Source organism: Hirundo rustica, chromosome 4, assembly GCF_015227805.2.
Source record: "Hirundo rustica isolate bHirRus1 chromosome 4, bHirRus1.pri.v3, whole genome shotgun sequence".
In the NCBI taxonomy this organism is placed as follows: domain Eukaryota; kingdom Metazoa; phylum Chordata; class Aves; order Passeriformes; family Hirundinidae; genus Hirundo; species Hirundo rustica.
This window is the reverse complement of record NC_053453.1, coordinates 59009090-59030857: the sequence shown is the minus strand read 5'-3', so window position 1 is coordinate 59030857 and position 21768 is coordinate 59009090. Positions and strand designations below refer to the sequence as shown.

General features: G+C 39.4%; 1 protein-coding gene across 2 annotated transcripts in view; it reads left to right on the top strand.

Annotated features, from left to right (window-relative positions):
• Window positions 1-19533, top strand: part of IPO8 (importin 8) — a 47409-nt gene extending 27876 nt beyond the window's left edge. The window contains exons 19-26 of one of the 2 annotated variants that reach the window (XM_040061789.2): window positions 367-464; window positions 1489-1584; window positions 3006-3226; window positions 9754-9959; window positions 11379-11612; window positions 12296-12412; window positions 12515-12573; window positions 13105-19533. In XM_040061789.2, the coding sequence (XP_039917723.1) occupies window positions 367-464; window positions 1489-1584; window positions 3006-3226; window positions 9754-9959; window positions 11379-11612; window positions 12296-12412; window positions 12515-12537 (995 nt within the window). In that variant the 3' untranslated portion in view covers window positions 12538-12573; window positions 13105-19533. The remainder of the gene's footprint in view (window positions 1-366; window positions 465-1488; window positions 1585-3005; window positions 3227-9753; window positions 9960-11378; window positions 11613-12295; window positions 12413-12514; window positions 12574-13104) is intronic. The other variant, XM_040061788.2, reaches the window with a different exon arrangement.
• Window positions 19534-21768: the final 2235 nt, after the last annotated feature.

Sequence of the window (21768 nt, the reverse complement as noted above, 5' to 3'; positions counted from 1 at the left end):
TCATGTATTTGAGTCATGCCCTGACCGTCTGTTCAGTGTGGGAGTGTAACAGGAGATATTTAAGTAGGAGAAGCATGTTCAGATCTGTCGATGTGATCAGTTGTTGTAGGGGTCCTGAACTCAAAGTTAAATATTCAAAGCTAATGTGAAACTACAAATTGATTAATTAAAATGTAGTACTATTCTAGTTCCAAGAATTCACCCTGCATAGTGCATTTTATGAAGAGTTCTTTCAGAAAAGACTTTCACAGAGTTTGCATTTCCAACCATATCCAAGAATCTAAGCTAATGAATTTCCCTTTAGGACTACCTCTCTGGTTAGCACTTTTTGTAACTTTTTTCTCTTTTGCTCTCCCTGTTCTGCAGATATGATGCCTCTCTTGCATAATTACGTGACCATTGACACTGATACTTTACTGTCTAACCCAAAGCATTTAGAAATCATTTACTCTATGTGTAAAAAGGTAAGACTTCTGATTCTTACTGTTGTGCTTATCACTGGTACATAACAATTAGGGGAGATGAGTGATCTGAACATGCCACGTGCTGGCCAAGCATTTCAGAACTGAGTGAATTTTGATCTTGACTCAGTTCTGAGCACACACAACACCTTCACACTTTTTAAGTGACATACTTTAAAAAAATTACATGCAAAAATCTGTGTGGGAGAAAGTTGCTGTTCGTCTTGACTCTCTTCTATGGAGAGCTATTTTGGTATGTTGGGAATTAATGAAGCCTGATTTCCTTGGGTTGTGTATCTTGCAGTTGGGCTCTCTGGTTGTCAGCTAAGGTGCGAACTCATTTGAAGTACTTCCTACATATATCTTGTTTCCCTTTATGCTGAGTCTCTCATATATAATAAAGTATGAGATCATACTGCAGTCCTGTGATTTGGGGCATTAGAGAGTGTTAGGCATCTAGCTACCTGCTTATTTTTAAGAAACTTTGTGTATTTGAATGTGAAAATTTTGCTTCTTCTGTCGGGTTGGATTGTCAGTGACCATGGGGTTGAAATGTACTGAGATGAAGCACTCGGTTTCACATGTATGTGCTTACACGCAGAATGATTGATACATCTTGTTTTTAATCAGAAACTACCCTAGAGATAGCACTTCACTTTGCCACATTGTTGATCTGCCTGCAGCTATTAGAATTGAAGTGAAAAAATAGAAACGCACTGTGGAAAATGTCAGTGATTCTTATAAGTGACATTTCTTTCTGAAAAAGTGAAAGTGAGGACATATAAAGAGTATAACCTTCTTTAAGAACTATGGCTTATTTTTCTAGTTTTTAAAATTCACCTTTAGCCACTTATCCTTGTTTATGTCCTGTAGAGATGAATTATATGTCTTAATTCCTCACAGAATTTAGCATGAATACATATGTATATGCTGTGCAGAGATTTTTGGGTGTATGCATATACAGGAGCACTTGCTTTCAGTGTTGTCAGTGACTACTGGTGAATTAAGTTGTTACTCTGTTTGTTAGGTACTGACAGGAGATGCAGGAGAAGATGCAGAGTGCCATGCAGCCAAACTCCTAGAAGTGATTGTCCTTCAGTGCAAAGGACGGGGTATTGACCAGGTGATACATATTGAACAGGTTTTCTCTTTTATTGCTTTCTAATGATCCATGACTCCCGAGAAAAACAGTTGGAATTAGAGCATTTGAGGGAAATGTTGGTAAGGAGAAAGACAGAAATAAGTAAATGAACTCAGGAAAGTTTGTAAGGTTGGGTTTTTTTTGGTTTTGAGACCTAAAGATATTAATGGGCATGAGCACAAAACGGATATGGACTGAATTACAAGGATATAGTATGTTGTGCAAGATTGTCCTTTTTTACTTTCTCCCAATAGAATTTTCCTTTTGATGCAAAACACATAGTTAAAACTACTGTGGGTGAGAGGTTAACTGTACATATCCAACTGCTGTTGTTTCTCCAAGCTATAGGAGCTTTTCAATGTTTTAAATTACTTGGTGAATTTGGAAGTGCAGATTTTTTAACATGGCTGGATTGTGATTGCAAGAAGAAACATAATCACAATTTTCCAGAGTTTCTTAGAACACCTTTTTAGAAAGTAGTCTTTTTCCTGTTAAGGGCCAAATTCTAGACTCATGTAATCAGCCTAAATTACCTTGACATATCATGTTTGATGTTGCCACAGTGCAATCCATGGAATTCAGTCATAAATTTTCAGTTAATTTCACTGAAACTGATATAACTTTACTAGTGTAAATCTGAAGTAATTGAAGATAAAAATGTTCTCTGGAGGATTTGATTTTTAAAGGAAATCTGGAAGAGTTTAAAGTGAATTCAATGCATTTGCATTGAAATAAGTGTGTGGTGGAAGACTTACTTGAGCTGTACAACTCTGTGAATTAAAATGATTGCACACTCAAGTGAAACTCAAACTAAAACTTTCATAATGCTTCCCAAATTTTTGTAAAGTATAAATTTGCCCACTGAAATATATATGTGTTTAGAAGATGCTTATTTAATTGTTTAGAAAATTTTGCATGTTTGCTTTTATCGGAATAAACTTGTTTTAAACTTTTATAAAACATCTAATATCACTTTACGTTTATTAGGAAAAACTTCTTATGTTACGGATTTAGGTAGTTTAATTTCTAATGCCTGTTAGTTTTGAAATTGTTTGGTGTCTTTCTTTAAAGATGAAAATGTCTTGAGTTTTTCTCTGAAGCTTTTCTACATGCTAGAACAAACTCCACCAAATGGCCCCAAATATTCTCCCCTGTGCTCAGAATAACATTGCAATTTTTAGCTCAGAGAAGAGTGTTTTGGGGAAGATTTATAAGCGTGTGATCAGAGGCTAGAAAGTGAATAGAATGTGTTCCTTTCTTCTATAAGGTGAACTTCAGATAACTCAGGATGTAATTCTGTAAAAGAATTATAGAATTTTGTATAATCTAGCAACATGTCTAATGACTGTTTTTTTTTTTTTCCTTTCCTTTTTTTTTTTTTTTCCCCCTCATTATGTGCCCAGTGTATTCCCCTCTTTGTGGAGGCTGTTCTGGAGCGCTTGACTCGAGGAGTTAAAACAAGTGAACTTCGTACCATGTGTCTTCAAGTTGCCATAGCTGCACTCTATTACAATCCTGACCTGCTTCTGCACACCTTAGAGAACATCAGATTTCCACACAATCCTGAGCCCATCACTGCACAGTTCATAAACCAATGGATGAATGACACAGACTGTTTTTTTGGGCAAGTATTGAGGGTTTAGGGTATTTTTTTTTACAGTATTTGGAACTGACCAGCTGGTTTTCAACAACATGTCAACTTTTTATCTGAAACACTGTGTACGTACCTTCTGTTCTGTATTTTGTAAGTTATTTTTAACTGCTCCATTTAATTTTAAAACAGCATTACTCTTTCCAGTGAACCCCACCTCTGATTTTAAATGAATTTTCACAATCAGCTTGCATATTTATTATTGTGCCATTGACTGCTTAGCATACTGCTGAACTTAAAAGTCACTGTGACCTCCCTTGAATGTGTGTATGCTGCACTGGTGTGCACTCAGGCAGGAGCTGAGCATTTGTAAAGTTAATGAAGGGGAACAAAATCTGTCATCACCTAGCAAAGCATGCACTTGATGTTGAGCAGAGGTGAAGGCCAGTGCTTGCCTCTCAGCTGAGATGTGGTGTCTTAACTGTGAGATTTAAATCCACTTAAGGGTGAAGCAGACAGATGTAGTTAACAGCTGCCTCTCACCTTTCTGCTCGAGTTTTGTTTTGTTACTGGAGGCTGATGTCTGCCTGCAGGTGTATGGATAGGCTTAGGCTGTGTCTTCCTTAAGTTGCTTCTTCCACACCTTGTGGTAATATTATTGTTAATTAATTATTTTTATATCTACCAACTTTAGAAAAGAGCAAGACATTTTAGTATTTCCACGTACCAATTTTCTTTTATGGCTGAAGTGAAGCTCTCGAGCTTCATCTCTTTGCACTCTCCTGTTTTTCTACTACATATCACATGCTGAGTGCATACAGAGATGCTAGAAGAGAAGATATTCCCTACAGATGGTAAACTGAAAGAGATTTGTAGCCTGAAGCAGTTCATCCTGGAGCATTCAGTGAGGAACTAGTCAGATTCAGAGAGGAAAAATGTTGAGGGTCTGACTAGGCTCCAGTCTCAAATAGTACTGTGAGCTACAGCTTAATTTTCAGTTCTGTGTTGCTCTTCAAAAAACATCAGCTACTGAAACTACTGTTCAAATAAACTTGTATTTGGAGCTGAGACAAAGGTTAACAAAGCCTGTGAAAATGAAAAGTTAAACACGCGGTTGTCATGCCCATCATTCTGCCCAGACTGCACTTGAATGGCAGCAGAGGATTAAAAATCTCTCTATTTGATCTGCTGCTACCAGCAGAGAAATAATTTTCTGTAATATTGCTTAAATCTGAAAGTCCCTCTTCCTTCTGTACTGTCTTCTCATATTGTGCCTTCCAAGTTAGGGTAGGGCTTTTGCTGGTGAGACACTGTGATGTGCTGTAAGGGACTTCGCTTTCTTTCCCTCAGGAGAGCACTGCTTCTAGCAGACCATTTGTTTTCTTAGGGGTATTAAAGGAGCCCCAGATTCAGAGGCCTAACTGAACAGGAAAAGACAGCAGTGCAAAAAAAAATCTGATGTTTTTGAAACCCTTTCTTGGGTCCCCCCCTAAAAAGCCTTCATCAGAGAGCAGTGGGAACCCTTATTTGTACAGTGCTTTTTGTCATCAGCTGCCATTTACTGCTTTAGTTTACACTTAGCTTACTTTCCATTAAGAGGCAGTTTGAGGCCCAGATTAAAATAATTTGGTAAACTCACAGATCCTAGAGAAACTGGACAAGATCAAAGTAAATCCACCTCCAGATGTGAAAGATCTTGCTGTCATTTCTTTATCAACCATGCAGGAAATCAGGAACATGGTGGTCACAGTGGCTGTTCAAGATGCTTTGTCCACATAAATCTCACACTTACGTGTGGACACTCCATCCCTGGAAGTGTTCAAGGTCAGGCTGGATGGGTTTTGAGCAACCTGGTCTAGTGGAAGGCGTCCCTTCCAATTGCAGAGGGGTTGGAGCTAGAGGGCCTTTAGGGTACCTTCCATACACACAGAATCATGCACAGAATCACTGGGTTGGAAGAGGCCTTTGAGGTCATCGAGTCCAACCCAGCCCTAACACCTCAACTAAACCATGGCACCAAGTGCCACATGCAGGATTTTTTTAAACACGTCCAGGCATGGTGACTCCACCACCTCCCCAGGCAGACTATTCCAGTACTTTTATCACCCTTACTTAAAAAAGTTTTTCCTAGGATCAAACCTGTACTTTCCTTGGTGCAGCTTAAGACTGTGTCCTCTTGTTCTGTCAGTTGCTGCTTGGAGAAATAGACCAACCCCCAGCTGTCTACAACCACCCTTCAGGAAGTTGTAGAGAGTGATAAGGTCACCTCTGAGTCTCCTTTTCTCCAGGCTAAACACCCCAGTTCCCTCAGCCGTTCCTCACAGGGTTTGTGTTCCAAGCCCCTCACCAGCCTCATTGCCTCCTCTGGACACGCTCAAGCGCCTCAAAGTCCTTCCTAAACTGAGGGGACAGAACTGGAGACAGCACTCGAGATGTGGCCTGACCAGTGCCCAGTACAGGGGAAGAATGACCTCCCTGCTCCTGCTGGCCACACCATTCCTGATCCAGTCCAGGATGCCATTGGCCCTCTTGGCCACCTGGGCACACTGCTGGCTCATGTTCACCTGCTGGCACCAGCACCCCCAGGTCCCTTTCCTCCTGGGCACTGTCCAGCCACACTGTCCCCAGCCTGTAATGTTGCAAGGAGTTAGTGTGGCCAAAATGCAGGACTCGGCACTTGGACTTACTAAATGTCATCTTATTGGATTCCAAACCAAACCATTCTATGATTCTATGTCTTTCTTCTGTTCCTGTGAAGTCTTAGTCCCTATAGACCCTGCTCTACCAGCAGTAGGGTTGTGCATGGCTGCACGTGCTCAGGCTGGAGCCAATAGTGTTTGCCAAAAGAATGCAATATTTCTGGAGCAGCACTTGTAAACACATGAGATGGAATCCATGGGAAAAATGGAGGGGGAAAGCAGTTATGGTAAGATAAGTAGCTGTTCTTCCTTGTTATTAAAGCCATGGAAACTATTGAAAAAGTGTTACAAAGCTGGCATATTAAAAATTAGCCAGGCAAAGAGAACTCTCAACTCCTTGTAAGACTGTGCATAAATTCAGTATGTCATAGTGGATATCAAATATCTGTGGTTGTGTGCTGATAGTGCCTATATGCCATGGGATATTGTATTTATTTCTAAATGTTTGCTACAGTAACTTCACACTGGAAAGCCTTTTGCAGAAACATTTGCTCCTTGCCACTTTCTACCTTTTTCCTGACAGCTGAGGTTTGGGTGAAACTTCTGCATGACTTATGCTTATTCTCATACTAAAAATTCTTCTATGGTAACTAGGGTGAGAGAAAAATCTCACTTGCTTCAAAACCTTCAGTAAGTAATTTTGGGTATTTTGAAGCTGAAGAGGGTTATATGTGTGATAGGAGTTTGAATAGTTAAAAATCCTAGGTTTCTCAGAGTTGTACATAACAATCCCAATCTTATGTTGGTTCCAGCTTTGCAACTAGAAGGAAATGGCTAATTATTTGCAGTTTGTCCAGGAACTGGATTGATGTAATAGAAAGAAACTTGATTCTCACATAAAGGAGCACAGCAAACCAGTAAAAGGAAAGACTTAGCGATTTTTCTCTGAAATACTTTCAGCTTGGTTTAAAATACAAAAGATTTTTAAAATCCTTTGTGCTGTATTAGAAGAAAGTGTGTTAGCAAGAGGAGGTCTGCAGATTGAGGACCACACACAGCTTGTTAAAAATAGACTTGGCTTGGACTCGTGCATTGCAGTGCTCCGTGTTGTGTGTTTAACACTCCAGGCTTGATAAACCATTGAGGAATAAGCAGAGTCCCTGATTGTTATGGAGGGCTATTGTGTGCTTCTGAGCAAATAAGTAAAGATCTCAAAGCACAAATTACTAAGGAGAATCATATCCAGGCTCCCTTGAGCAGATGGAAGGGTGCTGAAATAATGAGCCTTTTGATAGCAATGGAATCCTCCTGAAGCCATTCTTTACTATTATGAAAATATATAAAACTCTATTTTGCTTGTTCAGTCCTATGGGTCCTTAAGACAGCTGGGGCATAGTAGAATACTGAACTTGAGGCAAGGCAGATGCTTTTCCTGCTGTTTGTCTCTCCTGGCAGATGAAAGAAAAGTCTCCTTCTGGCTCAGGTTCACTAAAGATGGCTCGATGCCTGAATTTCTGCTGTCCTGCAGGGCCTTCTAATGACATGAATATTCTGAAGACATGTGTTCATTTTTGCAACTTCACTGTTTAGCAGCTTTAAAGTGGAGCATGACAAATATGCTGTGGGTTTTGGTCATTTGGGCTGCTTCCCAATGATGACTCCTTTTCAAACAGCAGGCCTTCATTCTTGTACTTTGATTTTCTGTCCCAAAATGGTAATTTAATATGAAGCTAAGCCATTAATTACTAAGATTTTTATTTTGTTTTTAAATTTTACTGTTGCATTTTGCAATTGGCATTGTGCAATGGTATCTTTTTCAAATGTATGATAAAAAATAGTGCTCAGAGTTGTTAGTTTACTCTGGTGCATGTGATTGAAAATGGTTCTTTGTACATTTGTGTCCTGAAGAAATTTCATGGCTTCCCAGTGTCAAGATGCAGAATAGAAATCTTGTGCATACATCACAGTGCTTTGGCCACACTTGGATCACAGTGCTGACATAAAGAGGAGGCAGAGAAATTTTTTCCATTTCTGCTTGCACTGAGCTATCCTTCACTTATAGGTAGGATTATCTTTTTTAGCTTGGCTTTTGGTCTGCAAAGTGTCAGCATGAGAGCAAACAGCTTGTTTTCAACATTCAGGAGTAAGTCATTTCAGCTGAAAGGAGTAAGGGATTTATGTTTTTTTTTTTCATGAAAGCAGACCCTGTTCCTCTATCTCAGTCTCCCTGGCTGGTTTGTATGCCCTCTTTTGTGTCCCATTCCATGTGAAAAGAAAGGATTATGGTTACAGGAACGCTCTGTTCCTGCTTGCGCTCTGGTGTGCTTTTCAGCACGTGTAACCAAGCAGCCAAACTCAGTGTGACAAAGTGTGGCATTTGATATGTTGGTTGACTTTGTTGTTCTTGGAATGTCTGCTGGGATCATAATGCTCTGCATGGTCATATATAATTTATTTTTGCTGTCAACTACTCTTGAGAATTAATCACTTCAGTAAATTCTAACAGGGCTAACAACGTGGGAGGTGTCATGAAATCCCTCCAGATCCCTAATCTGGTTTAACCACAAGTAAAGTTTAGAAAGCTGCAATACAGGATCACTTGTGTTGCTTTAAGGATATAATATTTCAGTAGCATGTCATACAGGAATTTTGGTAATAAAATTCTAAGCACTTAAAAGCTATATTTCTGTAGTGATTTTTTGAAGTGGTGGCTTGAGGAGGTTGTCCCCCTGTTAGCTTTGTTGCAGCTTTTGTGCCCATCTTATTTCTTCACTCTCAACTTTTATTCTCTTCATTCCAAAATAAAACTGGCTCAGTAATGGAAGTATCCCAAGAGTTTAGAGGATGGCCATTTTCTGACAGCTCTGGAGGTTTGCTTGGATTCTCTAGGTTTTGCTGGCACCACTTGTCCTGCAGAAGGTGTGCAGAGAAACTGTCAGCATCGAATTGAATAGTTCAAACAAAAAAAGCTCCTCTCAAGCCCAGAATAACAGAATACTGTAATGTTAGCTCCAAGTTGAACACTTCTGATTTACTGTTTCCAGTAAAGGAGAACCAAAGAGTGTCTGCAGAGGCATTCAGAGAATTTTTTCCATCTTATTTGCAGAAACTTCTGTTTCTGGAAGTGAAAATCAATTCTTATGTTTAAGAGCATAGGTTCTTACCTAGTTTCCTGACTATGGTCACAGAAAATTCTTTCTGCTACTTACTAAAATTATTTCTTTCCCTTCAATTGTGTGCAGTTTGTTTTACTGGAGGTCTAGTCATTTGCAAGTTCCCAGTTTGAGTATACTGCCAGTTATTCTTGATGAGATGGAATTATTTCCCTGCTTTCACCAGAGTTAGCAATGTGTCTCAAGTTAGCATTAGAAATTGTATATTGAAATATGTATAAGACAGCCATTCTGATGGACTTTTCATTATTTAACTTCAGCTGTCCCTGGGGCATTCCATAAATGCACCCTGTGAATCAATGCATTTCTGCTTATCATTGCTCTTCACTAACAGTTTTCGCCAATTTCCGTCCCTGAAACAGGACTGCTATCAAAGCCAAGGCAAATTAATTTTCCATCCTATTTAATAATGATAATCTGTATCAAATGCTTTATTAAAGACAAGATAGTCTACATAATTATTAAACAGTATTTATTTAGCATTACTAATTTTGCACTTGGTAATCAGAAAAAGTTGCTCCAGGAGTTTCAGTGCTTGAAAGATGTTTAATTGTTATCGGACAAGTACTTTCCAGTGGGAAACTTGCGTTCAGAACAAAGAAAATAGTTTGTGTAGGATGTTTGAACATAGACTTTGCACATAGCCTCTGAGACATTGTCTTCTGCCATGTCAAACACCAGGATTTTAATATTCTTTATATATGTAGTGAAAATCTGGGTTTTGTCTAACAATTGTGTCTTGTTTCAGACTCCACGACAGAAAGATGTGTATAATAGGACTGAGCATCCTAATGGAATTGCAGAACCGACCACCTGCAGTGGACGCTGTGGCTGCCCAGATTGTTCCTTCAATCCTCCTCCTCTTCTTGGGCTTAAAACAAGTTTGCGCCTCACGAGAGCTCACAGAACATGAGGATCACGCTAAAGATGAAAAACACTTTGCAGAAGATAATGGTAAAATCTCCCCTTTTCACATTGTGGATTTTGTCTGGATTTAATTTAAAGGGGGTAAGAAATTGCAGTTTGTTTTTAAGACTCATTAGTCTGCTGAAAATAGCTCGGCTTACTGGGTGCTTGAAGTACAATCTTAGGAGTTGAGTTTTTCTCCCAAAGGGTAATTAAAATGTTTCAAGGTGTAACAGCTAACATTTTGTGAAAGGGTAGCATTGGTTCAAGAATAACTTGCGGGTCTAATTTTCTGGGTTGTGAATATGCCCTGTCTTCTCACATAGGCAGCAGGAGTTTGCCAGAACTCCACTAGGTGTATTCTTAATTCCTGAAATGAAGCTGTTCCACTACCCAGCTGTTTGAAAGACCTTTTTGACTGAATTTTGAAGGAGATCCTGGCAGGTCACCTTTGTCCAAATGCAAAATTGTTTTCAGAGTGGGGTTTGAGGCAGCTGAGGTTCCTTGAGCCCACAGGCCTCTAACCTCTGTGTCTGCCAGAAGAGAAAAACCATCAAAGAATGCCTTACAGAGGGAATTGTGGGGAGGGAATTATACATAGCATTGCAGGCAAATGTGTTTGACAAGGAGTAGATGTTTTGAGGTCTGAAAATTAGATCGGCTGTAGGCAGATTATGTAATCCACTCACATTTCTCCCATGATTGTTCTGTAATGGAATCACAGAATTCATCTCAATACATAGGAATACAGTATGGAAACAGCACAGGAATGTTCAAGTCTCTGTCCTGTGATTCAGTCCCTGCATCTGTAGTCATCTTTATTCTTTCTAAACTGTTAACGCAGGAAGAGCTGCAGGTTTGGAAATGAAGGTTTTGGTTTTTTAAAATCTTGATCATAAGTCAGAAATACTTTTCCTTAAATAAGAAAGAGCAGTATTTAGAATTGCAGGTTGTCACTGGATTTAATTCAGGGGGTCATAGTTTTATAAGCAGAATGGAAGATAACACCAACTTAATGTGTTGGTTTAAGTTGTTTCAAATAAGGCAACACTTGAGAAGCAGACAATTGGTCTACAGATGGATTTCTCATGGGTTTATGTGCATTTGTGAATTCTGTGCAAGTCTCTGTAATCTAAAAAGCAGAGTGATGGACCATTCTATGGAAGACATTTCCTCAAAAGTTTTGGACCCTATAATTGCACAACGACTGCATAAATGAAAGAAGAAAAAAGATGGCAGTTTCACATTCCTCAGGTCTGCGTAGAAACAGAGGTTTAACTGATCTTGAATGTAGGAAATGTTTTAACTGTTTCCTTTTTCGAAGACTTTGAAGATTTTAGGGAAGGGGTGTCAAGAGATGGTCCCCTTCCCAGCCAAAACCTTGATTTACTAATTGTTTTTAATTCATGTCATTGTTTCCTTGTAGTTTTAAACTTTTTTTTACAAAATGTATCAATGCTTTTGCAGAAGAGATACCGAGTGATGAGGATGAGGCAAATGAAGTGAGCCAGGCAATGCAAGAGAACCATGGTGGAGGAGGAGGTGGCAGTGCTGGAGGTGGAGATGAAGAGGATGAAGATGATGATGATGATGACTGGGATGAAGATGCATTGGAAGAGACTGCACTTGAAGGGTTTAGCACACCTCTTGACCTTGAAAATGGTGTTGATGAATACCAGTTTTTTACACAAGCACTTCTAAGTATGTGTTTGCTGTTTGGCAGAATGATAGAACATGATGAAATAATTTGGAGATGTTTATGGTCATCACTGGGGAAAATCCTTTTCTTTGTTATGAGTAATAGTTTAGATGACTGAAACTGTAAAATATGATCTCACTTTCTAATGTAAGTCCTATGATTTTTTTTGGCTTACTAGTGCTGCAAAAAACAAATGGTAGCAAATACAGCCAGAGATTAATTCTCTTCACGTTCTCTCTCAGAATTTTTCAATCTAATCAATTTTTCAAAGCCCAAATAAGTGGGGCTTGGTGACTAGAGGGACTCCTAGGTAGAGAAATATTTGTCACCTTCTAGATGTTAATGGAAAAATTATTTTCTCCCTTTCCTCTTTCACTAATCCTGTTTCTTTTAGTTTTCATGAGTTTTAAACAAGAAGATTCAATTCACTTTGTCCATGAATAATGGCCACATGGTTAATTTTCTATTTCAGAAAGCAGAGGATGTAATTAAGTTCCTCAAAATGGATTGCCTCTGTTAGAGTGGGAATTATGTGCAAAGAAAACCAGCAGGAATGCTGATCTTGTTTTGCAGTGCAGATCCAGTTTTAAAACCAAGCAGAATTTCCATGTGTTTCATTTTGTTATTCTGCAATGAGCTTGTATGGAAGTTGGCGATCACTTTTCCTCTGTTGCTGCCCTGACAGCGGTGCAGAGCCGGGACGCAGCCTGGTACCATTCCCTGACCGCGCCGTTGAGTGAGGATCAGAAGAAACAGCTGCAGGAGATTTACACATTAGCAGAGCACCGGAGAACTGCTGCAGGTGAGTCACTTCCCTGGGCCCCTTTCAGCTTTCAGCTGTTGCAGAGATGTTGGAACTGCTTCTAATCTGTAACAACAACCTCTGCTAATTAACGTTTTCTAGGAAGTGTGAGCAGGATATCATGATTACCTTATTCCTTGCCTGGAAGTGTGTTATTCAGAGTAAGTTTACTGTTGTTTCTAATTAATTGCCTTCTCATTGACTTGTGCTGCTGTTTGAACAGGGTATGAACTAGTTTTACACAATCTGACATTTGAAATAAAGAACAAATTAGGCAATATCTATCTGCAGCCGGGCATTTGATGAAAATTACTATAAATTATTATGTGTTTAACAGTTTTCTAACTTTTTAACTACTTATATTACCTTTGCAGTTAGTGTGAGGTTTTAGATGTGTAGAAAGCTTGCATCATGGAAAATAAATTCAGATTTAATCAAAAAGAATGCAGAATAGTGTAGCATAGACTGATTTGGTAGAGGATTAATCTCTCAAGTCTTGTAGAGGTGTGCACATTTATGCCTTTAGAGAATACCTGAGTGTAATTTATTCCTGTCATTGCATTTAGAGAATGAAATTTTGACTCAGCTGAGAGTTTTTTTCCATAACTTTGCATTCTTAGCAGAGCTATATTATCTCTGACAAAGGTATTCTCTAGAGTTTATTTTTCATTTTCATTTTCTTTGAATTCTAGAGTCTAAGACAATAGAACAACAAAGTGGCTACACATTTGACAACAAAGGATTGATCACAGCATTTAATTTTGCTGGAAATACTCCCGGTGGCAACTGAAGGATCGACTACAAAGGTCAATGGGAAGGGTCTCATCATTACATTTTCTTGAAATCATCGTGACTTCTGAGTGATAGGGGAGGGTAATTTAATGCTGCTGAAGGTTTCCTGGAAAATAGCGGTGTGCTTCCCCCACCAGAAAGCTCTTTCTAACCAGCTACTGTAATGTACAAATTCTTGTGGTGTTTTTATAAGTTGATGGACTGAAAGGAAACGTTCGTCCTCGAGGAACCTGGACAACCGGGAGGGGCCAGGCTGCATCTAATTGAGTTGCACTTCTCAGGTTTTTGCTGTGCAGAATTGATAGATTCATATGGATAACAGTGCCTTCTGTTGTACATGGATTGCCTGAACAAATGGATTTTGGAGTGCATTATAATTTTTTAAGTGTAAGGACATTTCTCGATACACTGTAAGCCTTGGTTCCGTGTTTTCCAAACACCTGCTTTTTACTGCTCAGTTTAATTGTTTGTTGGATGCATACAAATTGCTGGATTCAGAATATTAGCACACCTTCCCTATTTGGTGCAGACCAAATGTGTAGAGGGAGGTGTCTGTTGGAGTTGCAAAGCATACACTGGTTTTGTCAAAGGGTCTTAACAAAACGGCAGGTTTACCCTTGATGCGGTAGTCTTAAATTATTTCTCTTAGCCATGAATTCGACTTGCTTGAGTGACAATGGCTTGCCTGGCAGGTGGCTACCCTAAATCTACATCAATATTGGCTCCTGCCTGGACAAGTGGTGTGGCCCTCTCATGTAGATGTTCTACATGACAATTTATTTCTGCTATTATTGATGAATATTGGATTATACGTGGGATAATCTCTTCTGGTTTTATTCATTCATTACCATTCCAGTGGTAGTACTGAAAAATGTGGTACAAAATATTTGCAATATTTTATTTATTTTGATAGAAGACGAACAGCTTCAAACTTACTTCTTACTATTACACTTTGTGATTGTATTTCTGGTCTGCGTTGCAGTTGATTATTTTTGTTCCATGCTGAAATTTCTTTATCTGATTTTTTTTTTTTCCTGAATTTTGAAGACTACTTTCACCAATGGAGGTTTAACCTAGATATTAGGAAAAATTTCCTCATGGGAAGGGTGGTCACACATTGGGACAGGTTGCCCAGAGAAGTGGGAAGAATCAACATCCCTGAAAGTGTTTAAACAACACATAGATGTGGCACTTAGGGTTTAGCAGTGAACAGGGGGTTAACAGTTGTACTTGATGATCTTAGAGGTCTTTTCCAACCTAAAGGGTTCTATAGAACAAGGTGTTTGTGGAAAAGTTCATTTCAGAGGAAGTGATAGCAGTACTAATTTGAATAGGTGCCCCTCCTTTAGGTCTGTTGGGATTCACAGTGGTGTAGCAAATAGCAGTAGGGGTGCTTTAGAATGTGAACTTTGGATTGGAGATAAAATGTTTAGACCAGATTTTGTCTCTATGTGTTAATTTCTTTATGATTTAAAAATATTCACCAATCAACTTTAAACACATACTAATAATCTATTTCTTTACAGCAGTGGCCCAAATAAAAAGTCAAAGCCTTTTCCATACCCCATCAAATTTTCCACAGCTACAGTAAATTACAGACCGCTGGTCCTGTGCAGTGCTGAAGCTTTCATTTTTGTAATTCTGGTTGAGTCTGATGAATCTGAAGCACTCTGTGCCTTGGCTTCTGGAAAAGGCCAGAGGATGTTTGCTGTTCCTTCTGGAATTTTCCTAGCCTGGCAGCTGTGGGAGAACGTTCCCTACGCTTTCCTGTTTCCTGCACCTTTGTGTCAGATTCTAAGGCTGTTTCTGTGCTGCTGCTTCCCCTTTCTTTTATTTGCCTTCCTCTCCCCAGCAGCTACAGAGTAAAGTTGTCCTGTGCAACTTAGCGACAGTGAAAATGTCTCATTTGTAGGCCTGTTGTAAATACGGGAAATTGTGAGAATTCCAGGGTCCGTATTTCCAAAAGGGAACAGCCTGTTGAGCTACATTGGACAGGCTCTTTAAGTTCAAGCAGCAGAGGGCCAAAAATATCCTTTATTTTGAATGTCAGATTTTGAAAAGTACAGGTCACTTGCTAATTTAGGCCTGGGGGTGTATTGACTGACAGTAAGTAGAAAAGCAATACATCCAGTTTGTTGGGGAGGTTATCAGATACAACAGAAGTTTTGTAGCCATTCACAAATTTAAGAAATTATTTTGGAAGTTAGGGGCACTGACGACTTCTCTCTTACCTGTCAATTGAAGTGAGGTATTAGTCAGGTAAACTCAGTTTAAGCCTTTATTATTTTATTAAAAGAAACAAGATTGTCAAGTTGGGTTTCTTTCAAAGCCCATTTGCCTTCTCTATACTGGCATGCAGATGGATTTATTTTTCTTCTGCTAATGAGGTTGCTTGCACAGTCACAGGCTAATATTTAGGAGTTGATGTGTTCAAGGTAAAATCTGCTTTTGTATAGCATCATCTTGGTGTCACTCAGCTGAACTATGGCTGCTCCCTAGTTATGCTTCTTGTATACTTTTCAAATCAACTGCCAAGAAAATTTCATCCAGATGTTTCTTACAAGAGTTTAATCAGCAGTGTGGAGTCGGGAATCTTTGTTGTCTATTTTGCAGTGGGGTCAGAGATGTCTGAGGGAATGGCATGTAAAAAGGTTAAATGCCTTTTCCTTCCCAGAAGATTCATGAGCAAATGTTTCTGCTGGCAAAAGCAAATGTTAATTATTTTATTCCTTTTTTTTTTTTTTTTTTTTGGAAATGTTTTTCATCCAAAAAGATTTATTGGGCTCTGGCCTCCACTTTAACATATGGTTCTTTTTTAACATGATAAATACCCATTTGTACATGGTCTTAAATAGGTAATGGATTTTAGGTGTTTCTTTCTGAGCTGTGTCCAGCTTTGTACTACATTAAAGGGAGAGTAACACAAATGTGCATTTACTGTCTCACTTTGAAGCCGAGGTAATCGTGGAATATCAGATACCAGCACTGCCAACCAAGCATGATGTATTTGCCATTGGAAGGACAGAGAATCATGAATGTATTGCAGAATAAAACAAAGGCTGATAACTGGTGAGTTATGTTGCCCCATGCCCATATTCCCAAAGTGTAAAGATGATCCATATGGGCACCACAGTGGCTTTACATAGGAAATTAGTGTTATAGGGGTTATAATCATAGCAAATGGGAACTTACATAAGCTGTTTTTCCAGATAAAATTAACTGATCCTGGGTGTTGAACTGCATATGCTGTTTTGTCAGTTGTGAAAGGAAAATAAGAATCACCACATGTTCTGGCTGCCTCTTTTTGCTGTCTCTCTTTCAGCATTGAAGTACATTGCTTGCTTTCATTACAAAGCAGAATCTTTAATCACAATAGACACTTTGAGAAAGAGTGAAGACTATCAAGCTGAGGAAAAGGTTAAAAACCCCAAACCTCAGCAATCCTCCAAAACCCACATGTGCACAATCTGACTGAAATGAATGTGCTTTGGGAGTGTTAAGTCAAAATATCTAAAGAATGTCACACAAAATGATATTGTGAGATTCTTTGCTTTAGGGAAAAAGGCTGCCTGTGAGGTGTCAGGGAGCCATGAAATGCTCTGCTTTAGGACCTGTCCTTTGCCTGTGAAGTCCTGGCAGTTTGTGACTCTGGATTCCATCATACATTTTAGAGGAGAGATGGTAGGACAGTGGAGGATTTTTTTTTTTCCTACTACAAAGCTAGAGTCTGTCTTGAGATTATCTTGAGCCAAAGGAATTGTAGACAACATGAATGATTAACTGTCCTGTTTCCAGAATACTTTTCTGTCTTCTTCTTCCCTCCTTTTCTTCTTTTGTCAGCCACAGTGTTATTGGATATTTCAGGGAGTTTTCAAAATACCTGAAAAGGTAAACCTTAAACGTTTTTTATAAAATCTTTTTATTGAAGCAATGCAATTTAACAATTTCATTTCTCTCTGTAGAACAGTCTCTCATTTGACATATACAGATGATTCAGAACTTCAAAAGCCCCTCAATTGTGCCTGTGGTTTGATGAACCTCTCTGTGATTAACTCCTTAATATGGGCACTTTGAAATCCCCATACCTTGTACTGAAATTTGCTCAAAGGATAGGCAAAAATGCACTATGTAATGGAGTACCCAATCATCATTCTGAGATATGCCCCAGTCAATCTTTGCTTAATATTTGGCAGTCTGGTGGTCAGTTCCTCAAGGATCTCTCTCACTGATTGAGGACATTCTTCAAGTCCGAGAGGCTGTCTCTGCAGGTAGGCAGAGAATCGATTTTCCCTCACTGCAGAAAAGCATACAACAGGCTATGAACTTCTTGATCTTAGGAGTAAAAATAGCATTCTTTTCTTTAGGATATCAGGTTTTAACCCAGATGGGTGGGTTACAGTAGAGATGCATGTTCCCATTGTGTTTAAGGAAGCCAGACACTATTCCAAATACCAGAAAGTCTCAGCATAAAACCATATCAATAAAGAGGATGTGTGAACAGCCCAAGCTGCTTGCTTTGGACACCTCTTTCACTGCTACGACTTCTGTAAAACCAATCAGGGAAAACCAGTGTAAAATGAAAGAAAATTAAAGCAGTACTTGGGCACTAGACAGCAGAAACTTTCCTGGTCTGTGGATCTATTTCTGATACTCACTGCAAATACAAGCAGATACTCTTCAAATACAATATACATCATCTGTATGGATGTCAGTTCCCTGACAGCCATTAATGAAAGATGAAGACTTAATGTGATTTTTCTCTGGCAGAAATCAGATGCATCCCTTTAAAAAGTCTGGAAACTGCTTGTCCTGAGTGATATGCAATCACTAATATGAGACAGTCAGTGGGATTACAATCTTTCTTAAAGATTATCAGCATACCTCCTAAAGGGCTACTGAAAGTGCTCTTTGTCTAGGGCGCTGGCGGATGAACCTACTGTTGGACTAGAAGAGTTCTGGAGAACACCAGAGAGAATCTGCAGGCATATGTGCTTGTGATGAATTGGGAAAGGATCAGTCTAATTAGAGGGGATGCTTTTGACACAATCTGAGTTCTGCAGCTTTCCCAATGTTGCCTATGTCTTCTAGAGGAGTGTCCAAGAACTTTGTCCCATGCCTCCCTTTGGGAAGAGAATGTGCTTGTGCAGCCCCAAATTTGGTGTGGTGCTTTGAACTTGAGATCAGAAAAGAATTTTGATTTCAAGCGTTCATAAGAGAAAAATTAGGTGGAAGTGGTATGTTAATGCTAGACTTCTCTTTGTAGGCTGTATGGAGGTTCATAGTGTAAGTGACTCTCTTCATGGTGGGGTAGGAGTTGAACTTTCAGGTACATGGTTTTCTCCAACATGAATACAAGTGTCAGCTGCAGGATTCACTGGAGAGTGTCAGTCAGAGGCTACCTGCTGGACCATCCAGATTATGTTACGTGAAGAGAAATGCAAAACCTGTAAAATTACTTGATAGTTAAAGCTGTTGAGCAACAAAAATTTTCTTGAATTGAGATTTTGATATTATTCTCAGGTATGTTTTAATTTTCATGTTCGTGCCCTCACACAAAATGCAAAATTTCTGCCTAACATAGAGGCCATTAATTTCCCACAGAACTGTTTACCATTGAAGGTGTTTATCCAAGAACTGTTCCTCATTTTTAGGTATTTTTAACATGTTTGTTAGTGAAGATACACATATCTATCTTTCACCACTTTTCATGCACAGAGATCTTGGACATGAACTTAACAAAAGGAATAACAGTGCTTTGAAAAAAAGATTATGCATAAGCGGGTTATTTTTAGAAAACAGTAGAATTATGGCTTCTGAAGAAAATATGAAACCGTAAATATTTATACAAAAGTGCATGAGGTAAAGAAATTAATGTAAGACAATATAAGCAAGACACGTTCTTTGATCACAGCTCTAATGTTTATTTTTCATTGCCAAACAATGCGTGACACTTGTTTTTGATTGCATGTGCTGTTGGAATAATGCCTAACATAAATCACATGAAATGTTTTGGGGGCTTGAAAAGAGACCAAAGAGGCCATGCACAGATCTTTTGATATTAAAGCAAAGAGATGAGCCCAGGACTGCTGTGACTGGAGGGAGCTTGCTATGTGCTACATTAGTGGATTGAATTGCAGGATCATCACCTTTGTAGAAAGCCTGAAACACTAAACTGTGGGTTGGCTTTGAGGGCAAGAACTGACAAATGCAAAGCATGCATTGGTGACAAGAAGAACCTCTTCCTAGCTTAAAGAATTCTGTACAGTGTTCTCTTAAGCTGTGCTGAATTTGCTTTAAAAACAGTAATAAATCTTATTGCTTAGGTCGAATGTTACATCTGTTGTGCGTTTATATGGGAAGAATAATATTTCTTTAAAAAAATGTAACATGCCACCTACCAAGGAGCCAAATCTCACTTTATGGCTGTTTTTCATACAGCCATAAAATTTCTTTGCAAGAGCACCCGAGAATTAATTTTAAACAAATGTGTGTGTTATCCAGAGTTAATATGCATTTGTCTACCAGCGTGTTTGTTAATCTCTGACTCGTGAAGGCAACTATTCACTTCTGCGCATTGTCTGTGAAAGAACATAACTGGTGTTTGACACAGAACGCCGGAACACAATTCTCCAAATATCAAACTAGTGAAGACAGTCATCTGCACCAGAGCTTTGGCCAGTCTTCTGTGTGGAATTCATAAAGAAGACACTTTCACCAGGCTTCCACAGGACAAGAAATGAATTTTCCAGGCTGGAACTGCAAAGCCTGGTATTTATATCAGGGGTGTATTTCTCTGCTGGTGAGTTACTGACGTAGCCTGTTTGCCAAGTTGCATTGATTGATAATGCTTGCCCTTTACTGTATGGGCCACTTCTGTGTATCCTCCATAGTCTGTCTCTCTAAAAGCAGTGCTTAGTGGTCCACATTTTTTAACTAGGGAGGCTGAATTAGTGTAGCTTGCCCAAAGTCATTGCAATGTGTTGCAGCTGGCATGAGAAATCAAAATTCCGGCTCTGTGTAAATACCTGGGAGTTTTGCCGTTGGCTCTAACAGAGCTATGATTTTACCCATGCAATTTGCTAGGTCCTGGTGTTTGGATCACTGCTAATACCTTCCAGAGAAGCTCTGCCAGAACATACTTAATTTATGAAATTGCTCAGCAACAGCGAGTTCCACTATTGAACTGCAATTTTGATCTGTCTGGCAGTGACACTGTTTAATTGTGTTTTGCGTGGATTGCTTGGTATGACAAGCTCTCCTGGAGAGAGCAAGGTGATGAATGACATCCCAATTGCTAATTCCCCTTGAGGCTTTGAAGTGAACCTCATGGATTGGAAGCAGAACTCCAGATTACTGGCAGTATCACTTGTGCCATGTGTGAGGGTGCAGGTTGGGAAGCTCCTCTGCAGGTAGTAACAAACATCCCGGACTGGTTCTAAGGTTGTAGGTTGTGATTGTCTCTTGTAACAGGCTGTAAAGAAGTGTATTTGTTACCAAGTAAATATCTGGCTCCTGTGGTGCCCTCTGACAGTGCTGATCTTTTTTTGGACTGGAGTCACATTCTTAACCAGAATTCTAACTCCCAGTCTCTTAAAATGGTAACTTGCTTCATTTGGTCCCCAGCAAGGGTGAAATAGGATCAGTGTTTGCTTTCTCTTGTTGCCAGGTATTTTAAATTAACAATTTAAATAATTTAATTACCTGTTTGATTAAATTACTGGGACTTTACCCAATGTCATACAGTTTCCTGCTGGTGATTTTTTTTTTTTTCCCCCTGGCAGAGCTCAAGCTACGTGGTATTGTGTGCACATCAGGAAAACTCTCCATAGGCACATAAATGAGATTCCAAGCAAAATACAGACTATGGAAAGGTCATATCAGTATATGAATAATGGATTTTTTCCTTTTTTATTAAATACATTGGCCTTGTATCTCTCAGCACCTTGTAGAGCAGAATGTGCAACTACAACAACTAAGGGTACCTTAAGCAGTTTCTGTTACATAGAAATACTCCGTACTGTTCCTTTTTACACAGCATACCTTGCCTTGCACCTGCCTGCCCTGAGAGGTTGTTGTGCAAAGTGTGGTAGTGAGCCCAAATGTCTGCACCTTTGTGTAGGGGTTTAAGCGCAGCCGTGGGGCTGGCACTGAGTTCTCAGCAGCAGTTGTGGCTGTGCTCTGCAGGAGCTGGGTCCTCACAGGGAGAGCACACCCTGTGCCTCATGTTCCTCCCGCCGTAAGGATTTTCCTGGAGGATGCAGGGGGTTAAAACGGCAATGAGAGTAATCGGAGAGCACCGCAGTGCATCTGACTGTGCACTGAACTGAACCGGTTTTCACCGTCCTTTGCTATGTATAGACCACTCAGAAATGTGTCAGCGTGAGGTGAGATTAAACAGAGACGTGGAGTCTAGTTCCTCAGTGTGACAAGGATCATAATTCTGCCAAACAAGAATCAACTCAGTTAGGGTGAACAGCGTGATTAGCTCAGTTTATATTACTGTTTTGAAGAAAAACTGACAAGGATCTGTCTGCACCATTGTGATGGAAGGAAAATGAAAAGCC